General features: G+C 37.2%; 1 protein-coding gene across 1 annotated transcript in view; it reads right to left on the bottom strand.

Moving 5' to 3' along the window:
- CORIN (corin, serine peptidase) overlaps positions 1–18,978 on the bottom strand; it is a 148,037-nt gene that overhangs the window by 24,617 nt on the left and 104,442 nt on the right. Inside the window, exons 11-16 of the mRNA XM_019473206.1 lie at positions 15,031–15,262; positions 11,703–11,848; positions 8,989–9,096; positions 4,594–4,707; positions 2,025–2,135; positions 224–353 (exon numbers count right to left, since the gene is read on the bottom strand). Of these exons, the coding sequence (XP_019328751.1) occupies positions 224–353; positions 2,025–2,135; positions 4,594–4,707; positions 8,989–9,096; positions 11,703–11,848; positions 15,031–15,262 (841 nt within the window). The remainder of the gene's footprint in view (positions 1–223; positions 354–2,024; positions 2,136–4,593; positions 4,708–8,988; positions 9,097–11,702; positions 11,849–15,030; positions 15,263–18,978) is intronic.

Raw genomic sequence — 18,978 nt, forward strand, 5'->3', positions numbered from 1 at the left:
CTCTTTTAATAACGATCATGTAACGTTTATAAAGTGGTGAAAGTGCCTAGATTTTAGTGAGCTTTTGTTCCTGCCATAGTTCACAAAATTTCATTACCTCTTTTCTCTGTGAACCATTTCCACACTAGGTCTAACATTGCAGTGATCAATGATCATTCACATCTAACTCCAGCACTCCAACTGTCCTAAGAAATTCATCAATGCTACAAACTACTGACCTTACCCTAAACCCATCTGATTGCAGGCCAGTTGGCTTAAATTTTCTTGCCACTCATCAGCACAAACATGGTTATCAGCAGCTGACCTGTGAATGGTCAGGAACATCAAGGAATTCATGTTTTTAGACAGGGTAACTGCAAAGAAAAAGAAAAAGAAGAAGAACTTCATTATTATTTCACAGTTAGTTTTATAAATGGCATACTGAAAACATACAACTACATTCAAAAGAGTTTTCGAACATGCTGGCACTTTTGCTGATTTTATACACTCAGTAGCTATGTCATTTAAAACCAAGGCAACCATGGCTATCAGAACCTTGCTAACATTCAACAGCATGAGACACTAAACAACAAAGGCATCTTGAGGATTAGAATAAACCAGAATACTCTTGACTCACCAGCACAGGTTCACATGGGTTTCTGATAGCCTTAATCTTGTTAAATGATGTTTTACCCCACAAATAGTCCAACTGAAATCACTAAAGTAATTTGTGGGATGAATGCTGCTTGACATAAGAGTGATACCATCATTTGACTCTCGGTAATATGCACTGTTCCTGTCATAACAATATGTGGGTGTAATTAGAGAAAGAAAAAACAACTACTGTTTACAAGAAAGATCGTGACCATTGCTTCTTTCTTAATTCATGTATAAAAGTGTGTGGACTGCTTTTATCACACACAAAAAGCTTCTCAAAATGGCCCAAAATGGAAATTTACATCCCTCCCTTTCTAGGATCCCTTAAAAGATGTTGGGTTGTGTGCATTTCTTCCCCAAATACATATTGGTTTTAGTTAAACTGTTCCTCTGACTTTTGCTTTGATAGTTCTAATCTTAACATAGCCAGTCATTACACATTTTTCTTATATGTTGAAGGTGCTTTTGCTTCTCTCCATGAGAAAGGTATGTATTAATCCTAGATTACTCCTTTCAGATATGCATTTCTAGAACAGTTCTTCTCTGTTGCATAGGTTTTATTAAATGCTGTTGTTTATTAATATTCATACCATGTTCGATGTCTTAAAATATTTATACAGTCTACTTCAATAGGAATACAAAATACTTGCTTCTGTAAGCCATGGTACACCTTTTTTCTGTATTTAAAATTACATACAAAGCATCTCAAAACTTAGTAATATAAACTACTGTCATGCACAGAAATATATGTTAATTCAGTGAAATCTCAGAGGACATACTACCACTTTCCAACATGTTTCTTTTCAGTGCAATTTTTTTGAAATCCACCTTCATTTTTATTTAAAGAATAATACTGGAGAGTTCTTGAACAACACATAAAAGCATGAAGCCTAATCCGAATACAGACAGCAATAGCAGGTTACATCATTCTGCAGGTATTTAGCCAGTGCAAAGTGGACCTAGTAAGACTGTCTTCTCGTAAGCTCAGGACCTGCACCATTGCAGTCAGTGGGAATTTCACACCGATTTTCACAAGTACAGAATCAGGGCTTGGAAGTTTTGCCCAAATGAATTCTATACCTGAACGTCTTCCTACTCTCTCTTCTATCCAAAACACTTTCCAGATTTTACACACCATCTACACATTTTAGAAGTTCCCTGCCATATCACTTTTCTTTTATCTTTGCACTGTGACACTTCACACTGAGCCTTTCCTTTTTCTTTTGCCCACTTTCCTCCATGCTTTCCCAACCTCAACCCAGTCTCCTTTTGGTAATAAAGGGAGCATCTCTCCACCACTGCAACTATATTCTAAATCAAATCACCAGTGATTACTAGCATCACCCAAACATCACTTCCAGGCAGAGTGCATCACGGCAGAAACTTACCACAGTCCCATTCATCTGAGCTGTCACTGCAGTCTACTTGCCCGTCACACCAGAGCTCACGCGGCACACATTCATGGTTGGCACATTCAAGTTCACCCTCTTCACAAAATGCTGCAAGGACAAAAACACGTTTCACTCCGAGAAAGAAATGATCAATGTGAGGTTCACATTGAGACTGAAAAAATGAGAAGGAGGGTGAAGGTAGGCACAGATCAGATTTATGGAGCAAGAAAGCAAGACAGATTTGCAACAAAATTCAGGATGGGCATCACTGAGGCAGAAGGTGGTTGCTGTCACACAGTTGCAGAGGGCATCACAACTCAAAGGGAAGGAAGGGTGTCTGGAAATGGCAAGATCTGTGATTACTTAGTATCATTTGTGGTCTTGTCATATGAAACCTGTCTAAGCCTCTCACAAGCTTTAAGTATTCCATGCTTTTTAGGAGACTGCTCCAAATCTGTTTATTCTTCACGTTCTTTGGAAATAATATTTTACTGTAATGCATATGTATTTCCTTTCATCCACACCAATTCTATATTCACTTTTGGACCCTCCTTTGCTATTTAAAATCATGGAATTATTTTTATCTCCACTTCAGAGATGGGGAACTGATGCACAGAGAGACATGCTCCAGCTCACAGTTGGTTGCCAGCTGGCAGCATTAGATAGGGATTTCCTGAATCTTTGTCCAGTGCAGGAACCACAAGAGCTTCCATTTGCAGGTGACGTTTAGCTTTCCCCCAATCATAAAAAACCCCCTCCCAAAAGGCAGGTGTGTGGCATTACAGTACCCTCCTCACTAACACACTTCTCTTCCAGCTTCTATAAACCCCGTCATTAGGGAATTTTTGAGAGCTGGGGGAGGGTGGAGAGGGAGAGAATGCGTGGAAGAAAGCTGCATTCAGTTGTGCCTATGTCTGGCTGTTGTATAGCATCTATACTGCCATACAAACCAAGCATTTATTTGCAACACTAGTGCAAAAAATGTACTCCACAGCAAAAACCATACCGATAGAGCAGGCAGTGCTGCCTACTCTGACATATGTGATCTTTCTGGCTCTGGAATAAAGTGTGCAAAACTAGAAGAAGCTGTCTAACTCTGCCTTCCAGAGACAGCATGTTTCAAAAGCTGGAAGCCCTCAGCTGGGGAAACTTTGCTGCCATTTTGGAATATTCAACCCCTGACACAAAAGCAGAGAGGAAATATAGTCTGACAACTACAGACTAGCTTAACCTAAGTCGTCGGAGAATCTTTTCTCTGCCATGATCTTAATGTGTGATCATGAGCAAATCACTTTAATACCACCTTCCTGTTTTTTAGATTATAGCACACAGACCGCTTGGAAGTCAGATGGTATAATCTCCACAATGAAAACCAGATTAAGAAACGTTCTGTGAGCTGCCTCTTCCCAAAAAGAAACAAAGTTAGATCTAGTGATATATGCAGGCTGCCAATCATTTTGGCAAACATATTCATATGCTCCACATAGCACATAAAATGTGCCTACCATCCTGTCCCTGCCAACAGAACTCCAGAGACTCAAGAGCAGCTTTTTTTAAATTGTAAAATTATATCCTACAGTCCCAGCAGAAATGCTGAAATACCAGGATTGCCCAGAGAATTAAATTTCAGCTTTCAACCAAGTTTACCAAGCATCTCTTCTTTCTTGTGCAGGCTGAGTGTCACCCAGTATGTCCTTTGCAGTTCCTTGTCTTGGGGACATGCCCACACACCAGGTTTTCTCAAAAGAAGAGCATTCAGGGTACCACTAATATATTCATGAAAGTGAGGCTAACATCTCATGGCACCCACTCCCAGCTTCGCATGCAGGGTGGGAGCCTGCAAAGCAGCTGCCATTCACAGGTCTTCCACCTCTTCCCATCCCACTGTTCAGCTGCGCAGTGGAAACAGAATACAGGGCAGTTCCCGCAGGGGACCAGGGGGCCTACTGCACACTGTCAGCACTTTGAGCCAACTTACACTGTGCACATGGACAGTATGCCCATACTGTCAGTGTACCATACTAAGTTTTGCATCTATCTCTGATACTTATCACAGTCTGGATTGTAGAAGACGCCTGTGGAGCCAAGTAGGGAGACAGAATCTAAGAAATGCCAAGCAGAAGAGAAATCAAATAAAGCAGGGACACATGAAATTTACTGAAGAACAGATCAGAAGGAAAATCAAGTGGAAATCAAGAAAAAAGAGCAGTGAGCAGCTATACCTATATGTAATGAAGTTGAGAAAAGTTGGGAAAAGGAGTCAAGAAGCTACAAGGAATAAAGAAAAGAAGCACAAAGACACAAGAAGGAGGAGGGAGAGAGAGAAAAAAAGAGAGAGCACTGGAGTGACCAAGGAGACAGCAAGCACCCAAGGATGTGAACAACAGAGGACACAAGATGAGGAAAGAGATAAATTGGTGCCATAGCAAAACTGAAAAGGAAACTGAGGGAATGACTAAGCCTTTCTGTCTGTAGGAAACCTTTTTACTTCCATTTATTTTGCACCCCAAGATCCCAAAAATGTGATCAGCCCTTTATGGGACTAACAAACTGCACAAGCCCTTACAGCAGTTCTTTTCATCCATCATGTCAGGGCAGTCTGGGAAACCATCACAGATCATAGTGTGTTTGATGCACAGCTTCTTCAAAGGACACTCCCAAAGACCCCTTTCTCTACAACCTGGAGGCAGAGAAGCACAGTTTTGAAACACTTGCATGCAATATCAAATCAACTGTTTTCTTCTTCCTTAATAACCCTGAAACACCCAAAATAATTTCATTTGCAGTATAAATTTTAAAAGGTACCAAGAATAGTTACTAACGAAGAAATGGAAATAAGATTGTCACAGTGCACACTTGATAAATGGGTATAAAACATATAACACTGCATACTACTTCAGTGCTTTTTAAATAATAATGAGAAATATGTAATTTTTTTCTGACAGTGCTGATACAGAATCTAATGCAGATCACGATGAAAGGTAGAAAGATGCTGTAAGTATTGATCACAAACCGTTTTCCTGGTTCCATAATCTGAGACCAAACCAGTTTGAAAATATTAGAATGACCTAATGCTGTATGAATCTTCAAGAGGGTTCATTATTATGCAGGGAACACACTGCATTATCATCTCTTCAACGTCCTGCTAACCAGCCTCTCTGATTTCAAGAGGAACACTTATAAAACTGTGTCAAAGTGCTTTGACAGGAAAATTCCTGTTAGTCAGCTAGAGGAAATTAAGAATGGCCCAAAGTACATTTTAGAAAAATGTTTTCTCTTGTTTTGTTTCACTATTTATTTCCATCAACTAATAAAGCACTTCACTGTGATACCAGTTTAAATACTTTGACATACTAATGTCCTGCACACCTGACATTCTGGTTTTATAGGAAGCCATAAAAACAATGTGTTCTCCTGCCTAAAACAGATGGTTTGATTGCCTTGTTTGGCCTGTTCTATCGATGATAATGCTAGTTTTCATTTTAATCCAAGCTCAAATTCAGGTGACAGCCCTGATGTCCCCACACGCAAATAGTCGCGGTATAAGCTCACAAACTACATTTGAAGCAGCACCTCTGTTTGCCTGGACCTGGAACTACAGCAGCGTATAAGTTACTAACCAGATACGTTGTTTCCAAGAAGTGTTATTTCAGAAGTGAGTATTTTACAAACAAGAACCAGAGAATCACTACTAGCTCATATGATTACTGGTAAAATCTACCCACATTTTAATTGTAACTGGATGTGTGGAGTGCTTGATTTTGTTTAGACTGAAAAAGCCATGTAAATAAATGTTACAGCACAGAGAAATAAGTAGCCTTGAACCTGTGAAACTAATTCCACACTATCAAAGAATTTTCTTGGGTATCACCATTTTCCAGGTCTCCTTCTCGACAATATTTGTGATAACTATTAATGAAAAATTAATTGAAACCAAACAAAACTTTACTCTGATAAAGAACAAAGAATGTCAGTCATGTTAGGAACATGATATGAAAATAAAATAAAAAAGCTTAAAAAAATATAATTTATGAACTTTGCAATTTTTTAGCAGTTTACAATTAATTAAATACATGTTTGCTTTTCCCCTTCATCACACATTATAGTGTTACACTGTGAAGTGTTCTATGACTCTCCAAAATTTATCTTCGACTACAACATAGACAAATATAGAGACAATTCCCTAGGAAAAATTCACTACTTACTGAATTCAGTGTTCAAATATACTGTTTTGTTGGTAGAAGACATCTACCATTTGCTGTATTTATATTTCTTCTCTAAATATTTTTGTGACATACATTTTTAATTTAATGACAATGAAATGGAAGTGAAAATGGAGGTAGAAAAACTTGTCCATATTTATATCACCCCCATCTCAAACATATGTTTTGGCAAGAGATAGGGATTCCCATGTGATCTTACCTTCATTCTTCTTCAAAATTTGAAGCAAGTTACCATTTGTTATTCACACGTATATTCCCCATGCAATTGTTATTAAGTTGATAACATTAAGACCACCACATTTTTCTCTCAACTAAAATACTACAGTCAGAACTCAGATTGCAGAAAATAGTGAAGGACAATACTGGTTTTGAATGTTATGTCTTCAATTTCTTTAGTACTCTTCTAGGACCCTCTTCTGCTCTCTGCCAGAGGAATTGTTCAGCAGCCAGTAAATTAATATGATCAATTACAATCAAGCATATTTAATACCACAAACTCCCTTGATGTCTACCATAATAATACGAATTTTCAGAAATTATCTTCCTCACATTTTACTGAAACGCACTCAGAAGTCTCACATTCAGAAATCTGGGTCAAATTTTCTCCCCAAATCCTAGCCTAAATGGCACTAAAGTCTTAGGATTTCACTGCAATTGCATGGGTGACATTTCCTCTCACAAAGATCACATGAAAGTATGACAGGGATTCCTAACAGGAGGAGACAGTGGGTGCTGAATACAGCTCTGCTCTGCGTGGGCAGAATATACCTTAGTCCCTTTGGACTGTTCCACCTTCCGTTTTTGGCCAGAGTAGCTTGAGCATCCAAAAGCTGTAGCTAGTCTTTTCCAGCCTCCTCCTCCCTGCACTGTGAAGTTGTTCCATGCCTGTCATTTAAGGTACTTCAAATACAAGGTTTATAATTTAAATGCTGACTGTTATTTAATGATACAAAAGCAATTTCAAAGGATAAATCTAATAAAATGTGAGCTAGCCATTTACACATGGAAAGATCATCAAGTTTTGATTTTGTCCTGCACACATGGAATATGAATGAGTTGGAGACAGTTACTTCTGGAGCTCTACAAGGACTTTCTGTTTTTCAGTAACAACATTACCCCTGGTCAATGTAATGTCACACTGACAGCAGTAATTTCCTAGCAGATACAGTCTTCCATATTTATAGAAACTGATAAGAATTCTGCTGATTGCTAGTGACATTCTGTCTAGACTATAGAGACAGAGAGAGATCCACTCAAGAAATGAATGTTATATATTAGAGCAATATTTCATATGTTAATGTCTAGGAGAATAAAATTATCCTAAAAGACGCATAGCAATTAGTGTTCTAAGGAGTTAAGAACAGGTGGCAACAAAGAATATTTGGCAGGGAGGACAACTGAGACAATTGATTCAAAGGTAATGAGATTACAAACTCTGAAAGAGTCACTGTGATCATCAGCTCTGCCTTTCCTTTATAATCCAAACAAGAGAATGACCTAGTATTAAATCCTGTTTCAGCAAGTGTATCTTTTTTTTCTTTTTGCTTTCTTTTTGCAGGGGGAGGGGAATGGGGCAGAAAGAGGAGAGAGAATACAAGCGTGATTTGAAAAGTCCCAGAGATTGAGAATACATTGCGCCTTAGCAATAAATAACCCCTTGGTTACTTCAATCATTAAAAAAACCTGCTTTTAAAAAAAGAAGCATTTTATAGAGCTTGAATTTTAGCCTAGCTTCAGCTTTCAGGTCTTGGATCTTATTTTATTTTTGTGCAGCTGAGTAGAAAGTCTTTTATTGACACAGTTTTGTTGCTCACAAACCATGCTTCCATCTTAACCTGCTCTCTGTTAAAAAAAACAGGTTGTGCACCTTAGCCCTACTCTGCTGGAATGTTTTCCAATCCTTTACTCATATTCACACCTCTTCTCTAAATCCTTAGTGATTTATAATTATTCTCTTTGCCCCTAGGGATGCCAGGCCAGCATGCAGAACTCCATGGAGGCTGCTACCTTAGTCACATAAAGAAATAGTATAAGCTCCTTTTTCCTTCTCAAAATTCTCCTGCCAGCACGTACAAGGTTAAATAGCAACTAAGAGATTTATTGGTTATTCTCAAGCTCAATACATCCCCTTAAGTTTAAAGTCAAGAGCATCTCTACCGTAAGTAAATTCAGAAATACACTGGAGAATAAACTTTGTGGTTACCACTTTATCCTTGTACCTACAGCTTGAGATTGGCCAATCTGAAAAAACATGTAATTCTTGATCCTTGCAGTACAGAATCCACTTCAGCAACACAGATCTTTTGTCAATACGTCATAATGAAAATATTACCATGTATAAATTTAAAACTGTATTTATGAATTCAAGATTTGAACTGCCAGGAAGTCACTTTTTAGCTCAGTAGAACCTCCAGCAATATCAAAAGAATTAAACCTGCAGCATTTTTTATCTTGATTATTAAAGGAATACTCAAACATCCTGGAATACGGTTAGCAGAATCTAAATTATCAAATATCATAAATTGTGTTGACATTAATCAAGATGGATGCTTGCTAAAGTATTTTTACTGTCACTAGTCAAAAAAAACCACTTTCAAACATATTTTTCTTACAGAAAAAGGGGCTTATCCTCTGAACTGTCATGCTATGGTTCAAATAACTGAAGGAAAAACAGAAGTCATTTTCTAATGCTTCAACTACTCTCCATTCAAAAGATCCAACTCATCGAATTTATTTACCACAGTTGTCTTCATCACTATCATCCTCACAGTCAGCTTGACCATCACATCTTCTGGATGCCAGGACACACCTCCCAGAATGGCACTTGAAGTGACTGGGTGAGCATTCTGTCAATGACATGGAACAGGGAGAAACAAGTCCATAAGCTGCAAGCTTAATCATCACGTGTACTTACTTATTTATCACTGTGACTTGTTTCGGAAGCATAAATGACAGGAATAGAAAGCTTGTGCGATACTAAACTGGAACTATGTAGCAGGCAAGACTCTTAACAATGGCACTGTGAATGGGGTGGAGCAATATTTTCCAGAGCTCTCCCTCACATGCCACCCTCTGTCAAATTTCAAAGCTTTGCCAAATAACTGGCATGCAATGTTTAGATTGTGGGCATGGATTTTCTAGTTACTTTTCTCACTGTTGTGGTGTTGTGTGAAGCAGAAATAGATCATCTGATGTGTTGAAATGTGTATAAGAGATTCCCAGGATAAAAAAAAAATATATTTTGGCAATTGTGTGGCTATTTGAATTAATAAAACCACCTACAAGTGTCCACTAATTAACCCTTACATCGCTTGTGCCTCATCTTACAGATTAACATTTTGAGAAAGCTTTATTTAGATGGTTTTGAAAAACCCACCCTTTTTTTCACACTGTACATGCCACCGACTTTGATGTACAACCTCCATCATATGTTGCCTTTTTTTTTTCCTTCCTGCAAAATCTCTCAGGTATTTAGTATCATGCAGTTCCTTGGGTAAATTTTAGGATTCAATAAACAGTTGTACCAAAAGTATCATCAATCAACTCGGGAGCCTTAGAAAATAACATTCTAATGATAAAAGGTATGTGAACTATACTTCCAACATTTAAGAATAACTCATTATGAAAATAACTAAGTTTACAATGCATACTGTCTTGGCCAGCAGTATTCTTGGATTCAGCACTGACTGGAAGAGAAGTTAAGCAATTCAGCACATTGTAATAACTCTGTCAATTATAGCTTAAGTTGGAAAATCACCTATATTTTGTAATCATAAACATTTTAAATGCTCTCAGAAGCTTCATTTCTTTTGTTACATGTATTTTTTTCAGCAATATTTATATAAAATTTTAAACTTCCCAGGGAAGACTTTCTAACCAACATTGGTAATCTGTAGAAATCTGGCATTGAATCAATATAAAATTCTAGCAGTAAGGGAACCCAAAACAACTCTGATAAAACCCTCTAATTAGTTACACTGTTTCTAAAAGAATACTAAAACCCCCTCCTTTTTCATTGATTTTCCAGGAATATCTATTTCAGTGCTAAGATGATCAATAAGCAGTGAATCAGCTTACTAGGCAGAGTCCCTCTAATTAAAGTGAGAATTTTTTTTAAATTATAATTTTTATAAGTGAACAGAATTTATCTCTAGAAATGGAACATACTAGTCCTGTATGCAGTAGTATATTTAAAATATAACCACTCTATGTTACATTTCAAAGCCAAATAATCTAATAACACAGGGAGGAAGGTTAAAAGACATCTGATACCTGAGAAAATTAAATCACATTATTTTTCTTTAACTCACCTTGTTGTGTCAAAATCTTACTTTTCCTTTCCTACACACTGCTGTGTAATAATGGATAATTCCTTTCCATCAGCCTACTGCTGTAGAGGGAAATTATCTCCTTGTCTCTCAAGAGTCCCACGACAGAGGATTTCATTACCATGGTATTACACAACTTTATAAAATCTTCACAGTGATATATGTGCACATGGACTTTGCTTGAAGAAATAGTACTAACTGCTACATATACTTCACTGTTTTTTCATGATTCCTTCACTATATTCACAGCAATACATCTTCACTAAAAGAACTATACACTGACTAGCTTTCACCCATTGCTTTCTCTGAGCAAGATCAAGACTGTGGAAAGACCGTCATCACCGTGTAGGTAAGTAGGAGAAGAGTGAGAACTGAACACAATCAGCATATTGCAGGCACTGTAGCACACACCATCTCACTATTTTCCCAGCTACTTTACTGGCGTTTTGGCAAGAAAAAGAAAAGGCATGTCAGAATTCCCACAGACCTCACATCCAATGACCACTGTAGAATGAGAAGCTGCACAGCTTTTCTCTTCACACATACAAAGAATATGTAGAAGCATTTAAGGCAATGTCATTCTTTTGTTCCATGTTCACACCCACAATGATTAGTATTAAGCTGAACTCAAAATTTGACAGTTGCTACTGAAGCTGCTTTGGCACAACTCTCTACAAAACTTTTCCCAAACAAAAACCAAGAGCAAACAGTAGCTGGCAAAGACACTAACATTACAATATTTTTCTCAGAGCTGTCGAGGGGCTCAGCTTTGTTAAGATTGCCAAGAGTCTGTCTCATGGTTAGAAAAGCATTATTATATCATCTAAATAGGTAAAAAAGTGAAGTATAAACACAAGCAAGCAGTAGGTGTGGTGTTAGCAACAAATCTCAAACACTGACTTTCACAGACTGAGGATAATTGATCCTTCCTTCTAATAGATTTCTTATGAGAACTTCCTCTTATCTGCAAACTGTAGGTATTCAAATTCCCTGAAACCCAGTTTGGAATCATTTTCACAGTTTAAATATTATAATTTAAAGAGGAGGTATGGGGAAAAAAATCAGTGACTTTGGGAACCTAATTAAATCTTTAATTTCCTGTTATATGTATTTATAGGAGTTACCTTCTACACCTTCATCTGGTGTGAGACAAGTTTGGTTGTCTGAGTTCTCATCTGGAAACTGAGTGCAGTCAGTATCTTCTGGCCACTGCAGACCTACAATCCCAAGCACAGACTCACAGCGTTCCTTAGACTGTACACATAATGTCCTGAGGAGACAGAGTGGAATTGCACAAAGTAACTGAGTGACAGTCTTAAAAATTCCCAGTTATTGGAAGTTAATAATCCTAGCCAAAGTTAAAGATGAAGATCAAGGAAAAATCAGTTAATCAGATTTCTTTAAATGAAAAAAAAAAAAAAGAAAATACCAAAAGATATGTTGCTACTGTTGAAACATTATTTTAAGTTATTGTATGCAGACTATTACCTGAGTTATAATAGCCAAATATAACTACCTACAAACATCCTCTCCTCTGTAAGGGATGGCAGAGAACCTGTTTTAAGAAGCACTAACTGTCCTCCTTCAGGAAAAAAAGCCAAATACATTTTGTACCAGTGAAATGCTACCTCTTCTGATGATGCTACCTCAGAAACCATGCGGTTTCAGAAGGACAAAATATTTAAACCTGCAAACAAAAGAGCAAAGAACTCCCCAGGGAATTCAATAAAATTAAAAGTTTGGAGAAAATCAAAGCACAGATCAAGCTAGTCTTGAGGGTGTTGTCAGTTAGAGCAACAGAAGGTTGTATCATCACACCTGGAAAAAGGCATGAATATAATCCTCCTGCTGCACTTTTTTTTTTTACCATAGAAAGACAGGATGCGCCACACAAAATTTGTTCAGTGTTCATCTACATTAACATCCTGTCTCGCAAAATACCCAATGTCAAATGCTTCAAAAGTACGAACAGAAAATGCATAATAGAAAAATCCCCTATTATTTTAAGCATTATTTTAAACATTTAGCAACTACTTTTGCCTGGAATCATAGCTGATGTGCTGTTCAATATAATAGTCTTGTCTTGTACCTGTGGTATTTTGAATCCCTGTTTGTTTCAACTGCCTCTTTTTCTTTTTTTATTTTTGTGGAATATTAACTAGGCAGTATGGGATTAGGAACCTCAACATCCTTTTCATCTCTTCCTCCAAACAGAAACATGCATCATGCTTAACAGGTGTTTGTCTAAGCTGTTCTTAAAAACTCTTCAGTCAGCAAGATTTCATATACTTCCTTATCACTCATTCTCATACACAGGTATCTATTATTTTCCTTATATCTGACCTATAGCTCTCCTGATGTACTTTAAATCCATTGCTTCCTGGTTTAACCTCAGTGAACATGGTGAACAATTTATTTGTTTTCTCACAGAAGCTCATTTTTACCTATTTGAAGGCTATGATGTCTCCCCAAGTCTTCTCTTGTTTCTAAACTCAGCAACTCATTTAATTGCACCTTTTAGATCATATTTTCTAAACCTATAAACATTTGGACTTTCTCCTACTGTTTCAAAGAAAATTCTCCTTTGTTCTTATAGGTTGAAAAATATTCAACAGTAGGATCCCACCCATTTCTATTTTTTTCGGTTTCTTTCATGTCACTTTTAATTTGCCTTTTATTTAATTTGATTAATTTTTTCCAGATCTTTCTTCTAGGAACAGACAGTCCTTTCATGGAAGTAATTTTATTCCACTCATTTTCCTTTGACCTTTTGACCAATGGACCATTTTTTTTCCTGCAATCAGCTTCAAGAAATGCCGTGACCAAAACCAAGCAAACAGATCCATTTAAGATCAATTATTTTATGCTCTTTTGAGAAAACAATACATTATTAATCTTCTCAAATTTCATTTTTTGCGGGGGGGATTGCACGAAGAAGAGACAATGTTTTTCCATGCCAAATGATTCACCATTGAGTTGAGCAGCTGGAAGGAATGGATGAATGAATTCACATCGGTTAACCATGCTACAGTTAGAGACTCTCTCTCTCCTTTTAGATCCTTCTCAATATTGAAAAGGTTGACTCCAACCACCACTTTATAACCTCAGCTTTCTGAATGCCAGAATTTTTATTTACCAATGACAAAAACCCAAAACCAACCACAACAATATGATGAATACATGTTAAAAATTTGATTTTGTTAGCTGAGACATCTAAGCCATTTCTGTCCTCTGTTCTCTGCACACTCAAATCTTTGGCCAAAGCTGACCCTTTCCAAAAGCTATTGCAAGCCATTTAGTTGTCAGTATGGTTAAAGAATTAAAATGTAGATAATCTTCAGAGTAGTGCCCATCACAGTGCATATGGAAGCCTACTGCAATACTGGTAGGAAAATTGGAAAAGCAATTGGTACTTTTTTTTTTTTTTTTTTTAAATGCTTCCCACATTCCCATACCGACTCTCACAGTTGGGGTATCAGAATACCTTGGTAACAGACGACTTTCTTTACTTCTCAGTCAAATCTCATCTGTGATATTGTCTATGAATCAATCTAACAAGTTAACAGTTAACAAGAGCACACATCACAAAGCAGAGAAATCTCCTTCTTGAAGGATAAAGAAATACAAGGTAAAAAAAAAAATGTAGCATAGAAATGTGTAATTTTCTGCAATGGAATTCAATCTAGCACTTTTTTAAGAACATTAAGCATATTTAGCAGTTAACTAAAATATCTCTTTACTCTCCCAATTCAAATACAGTAATGGAATGCCTAAATTGATGCCAACACATAAGGGCCATGAGATTTGACCAGGATTATTCTTCATACACATCTGTCACAATTTTGAAACAACACCAAAGTCAGCTGGAGACTACTTAAATACACAGATAGTGTAATCTCCATGTCATTATAGGTTAACGTGACTAGGATAGAATATGTCCTATCCAGTGATAGGACGTGTGGGAATGGTTCAAAGCTGCGCCAGGGGAGATTTAGGCTGGGCATTAGGAAGCATTTCTTTACTAAGAGGGTGGTCAAACAGTGGAACAGTCTTCCTAGAGAGGTGGTCGATGCCCCAAGCCTGTCAGTGTTTAAGAGGCATTTGGACGATGCCCTTAATAACATGCTTTAACTTGGTCAGCCCTGAATTGGTCAGGCAGTTGGACTAGGTGATCGTTGTAGGCCCCTTCCAACCGAAATAGTCTATTCTATTCAATATATACATTTTGAAAATTATTGAACTGCTATTCCTCTCCTTGTTTTGAATACTTCAGATACTAATCACACATGTGTAATAAACTGCATTTAATGATCTTATAAAATATGGTTCTCTACTTTTTGCTAGGGAATTCCAAAGCAAAGTTTCTGGCATTTTCAATGGAAACAGAAAATTGGGAAAGACTAATATGACAGACAATGTCAGTCAAGAATTAAATGAGTTATAGTATAGTACCTGCAAGGTGGGATCCGCTGATTTGTATGGGGGTCACATTTTGGAACTAAGATTGTACAGGCAAAAAACATAAGGTATTTGTAGCAGTTGGTCTGAACCAAGGCTGGGAAAAGAGAAGACTCCCAGCTGATAGAGGCTTCCTTCTGCGTCCTGTGGCCCAGGTAGTTTGGGTAATAAGTATAGTTGTAAGGCAAGTTCATACAGAGTTCCAGAGTAATTGGTTCACACTGACCTTTCACAGAAAGAAAACAAAAAAAGAAACACAAATGGTGGGAGATTAAATGAAATACAGAAGAAATAATTACATAAATATTTAACAAATTTATCAGTCGGGATTTCCTCTCAGGCTTGAGAAACTACAAGTTTCAGAGCTCAAGACCGCATATGAGCCTATTCACACCAGTAAAGAAAGGTGGGTTTGACCTCTGCCTGCCTAATAACGTATTCAGAGACTTGGATTCCCTTACCAATATGCATTAACTTCCTGAGTAACATCTTAACTTTAACATGGCACAATAAACCATTCTTTAAAAACAGATTTATTCTTTTTAAATCAAGTTTCTGATGATTTTCAAGAGCTCCTGTACGGCACAGCAACACGCTTCCTACTGATGTACTATGCTACCGTAACACACCTCATACTGGCAGGGCAATTGTCAAAATTAAGAAGACTGGGATCATAGGATACTTTGGGTTGGAAAGGATCTCAGGAGGTCTCTAGTCCAATGTCCTGCCCAAAGCTTGGTCAGCTCTGAGGACTGATCAGGTTTCCCAAGGCTTTATTCAGTCAGGTCTTGAAAAATCTCTAATGACAGAGACTGCACAATTTCTCTGTATAGAAAACAGAAGGCAGGATTTTTTTTTTTTTTTATTATTTTATTTTTTGCATCCCAAGATCTGAAGGAAGAATGGGGATGATTAGGTTATGTATTGCACAAACACCGAGTAAGAAACAGTCTACATGCTAATAATTTAATTCAGATAAGACATAATTGATAATAAAGAGAATCGTAAGTAAGAGCAAAATAAATGCAACAGCTACAAGTCCATATGATTACACAGACTATAGCTGTATAAAAAAATCATCCAGCTTTTAGGGGGTTTATCACAACACATATTGAACTGACCGAGTAGTTTGGATTTAAAAAATTGTACAGCTTTTGTATTTCTTCCCAAATTGGTAGTCAGAAATATTTATTTTTCAACTTTCCACCACAACAGAAAACAACAGACAGAATTTCACTTCAATTCAGACTGAAATTCAGCTTTTTTTTAGCACTGAGACCAATGTGAAATTATTTAATTTTATTTACTTTTGAAATATGAGAAAATTTTCCATGAAAAAGTGTACTATTCAAAAGTTATTTGTTATCAAAAGACTGCATATAATTGCCTCTTCTGGAAGCAAATGTATCTTAATATGATTAATATTCTCCGCCAGCTAGTTGCTAATGTCAGTTGCCAGCACAGCATGGCAACTGTGTGATCCTATAGCTGGATCTTTGAGAGGAAGTTGAAAGATCCAACAGATTCAGTTGATCAGCAGAACCGGCCAGTCCTTCTTGGACTGGCATTCCCTGTTATAACCTCTTTTAGTATTTACCTCTAATCTGAGGATCACGAAGCTCATTTCCTCTCTGCTAAATCCTTGCACACTGCCAATACTGAACTATTGCTGTTGTCTCAAACCACTTAGTCCCAGCTTTGGGGTATATGAGGTTCAAAGACTTCAACAATCCTCCTCACATTACTGCCATTTCCTTTTCTTCATGATGAACTCGCCCTGGTCAGCCCCAGATGCCCAGATCAGTTTGGGTTTTGTCTTTTGATTTTTCACCAGTAAGCATCTTTTCTTGACGTGTACAGAATATTACATGTTCATCAGTATTTCATGATGAAACCCGAGTAAATGAACACAAAAGTACATGCAACGTTCTAAGTGTTTCTATAACATAACATTATTCAAGACTAAAGGGTAGAAATGCACATATATCATTCTCTCTTTGTTTATGCCTCACATTTATAGGGGTTTAAGCAAATTCTAGAAGAAAATCTAGTCCACTGAAATGCCCCTGTAGGATAGCTCTTCACATGTTTTCAATATGATTACATCTTTCACACTGTGTTTAGAAAGCTTCTATCACATTATGTGCAAAAGTGTCATTGTAGGTTTGAAAAGAGTAACTTTGACTCTCACACCCAATTCCCTACAATCCACAAGCAGAGTAACAAAAGGAACATACACTCCAGGGGAACATCTGACTGAGTTTAAGTAACCCAAGTGTTATTTTTTCCTTCAGATGTCTGTCCTACAGTTTAAGAGATCTTGCTACTCCCTTATTTATAGCATATGTAAGTACAAACTAATGAGTGGGGAACAAGGAATAAAATTCATTGTATCTTTTATCCTAAATAAAAAAAAACTAAACAGATTATGCCTGGGTTTAATATCTTAATGTATTTATTATTAACTTGCTCTACCTACTATATAGGAATTTGTTCCAAACATAGTAACAGAATTGAATGGGATATTTCACAGAATCACAGAAGGGTTGACGTTGGAAGGGACCTCTGGAGGTCATCTGGTCCAAGCACCCTGCTCAAGCAGGGCCACCTAGAGCAGTTTGTGCAGAACCATGCCCAGACAGCTTTTGACTGTCTCCAAGGATGGAGTCTCCCACAACTTCTCTGGGCAACCTGTGTTCAGTCACCCTCACAGTAAAAAAAGTGTTTCCTTATGTTCAGAGGGAACCTCCTGTGTTTCAGTTTGTGCCCATTGCCTCTGGTCCTGTCACTAACCACCGAAATAGCCTGGCTCTGTCTTTTTTACACTGACCCTTCAGATATTTGTTCTGTTATCCTAAATATGTTGTAACTGCATTATAATACAGAGCCTAAACTGATCAGACATTATCACACACTGAGAACATCCATCATACTCAATATTGTGAAATGTGGCCTATGCTTCGGAATTTTCCAACCAATGAGTTATTTGGGCCAGAAAATACTGCTTTGTCAAAACTGAAATTTTACACGGGAATTCTCATCTCTTACCAAAGATGAAATAACTCTGGTCAAAATATGAACAGTGAAAATAACATGAAAAAAGAAAATAGTACTTCCAGATGTTATGCAAGAAAAATCTCTCCCAAATTCTCTTGCTGTTCCATTGTGTATAAACAATTAAATATTCACTGGACCGGAAAGGGAGAAAGAGAGATGATCCACAAGTCTAATTCAGATTGTGTGTTACTCCTGTTGAGAATTATGGACTGTTGCCCATAATATGATGAGGAAACATCTTCACGAAAAAGCTCTTGCGTTTCTTATGACATGGAATAGGAACATTGTTTTAGAACTCAAGTATCACATGTCAAAAAGTGTTTTTCACTATCTTGTAACATAGTCCTAGCTACTCGAACGTTTTCCAAAATTGCTGTCCATACATACAATGGGATACAAAAACCTGCATTGATCAGGAAAAGATTTTGGACCACAGAATAAACTGCTTTGGACCACAGTAAGTCTCATACTGATTTATCCACAAAGAAGATGAGTCCAAGAAAGACAGTACACTTTCAGCTCTCTCTTATTGTGAGAAAGACTGAATTGCAGTCACACTGCTTGAAAGACTTGCCTTTTACAGGCCTGTAGTCACTGTTTATGAAAGGTAATTTGCTTAAGAGAGAACTGCTCCCTGAGTATATAAGAACCAGAGGCTACTGTGGGAATTTACTTATTTTCCTACTTGTTGGGTAAGGTTGCTGCTGATGCCTTGTTTGCCAGCCAAATAGAGGACCTGTCTTATGCATGACTGGTGACTACACAGCCATCATCTGTGAGTCCAATGTTCATCCCGTCACAATATATCAGATACATTTTATGTGTTCTTTACTAAGCAGTTTAAGTAATACATATTTAAAAATAAATAAAATTACAAAATACTGT

This window comes from Aptenodytes forsteri, unplaced genomic scaffold, assembly GCF_000699145.1.
Source record: "Aptenodytes forsteri isolate BGI_AS27 unplaced genomic scaffold, ASM69914v1 Scaffold102, whole genome shotgun sequence".
Classification (NCBI taxonomy): Eukaryota; Metazoa; Chordata; class Aves; order Sphenisciformes; family Spheniscidae; genus Aptenodytes; species Aptenodytes forsteri.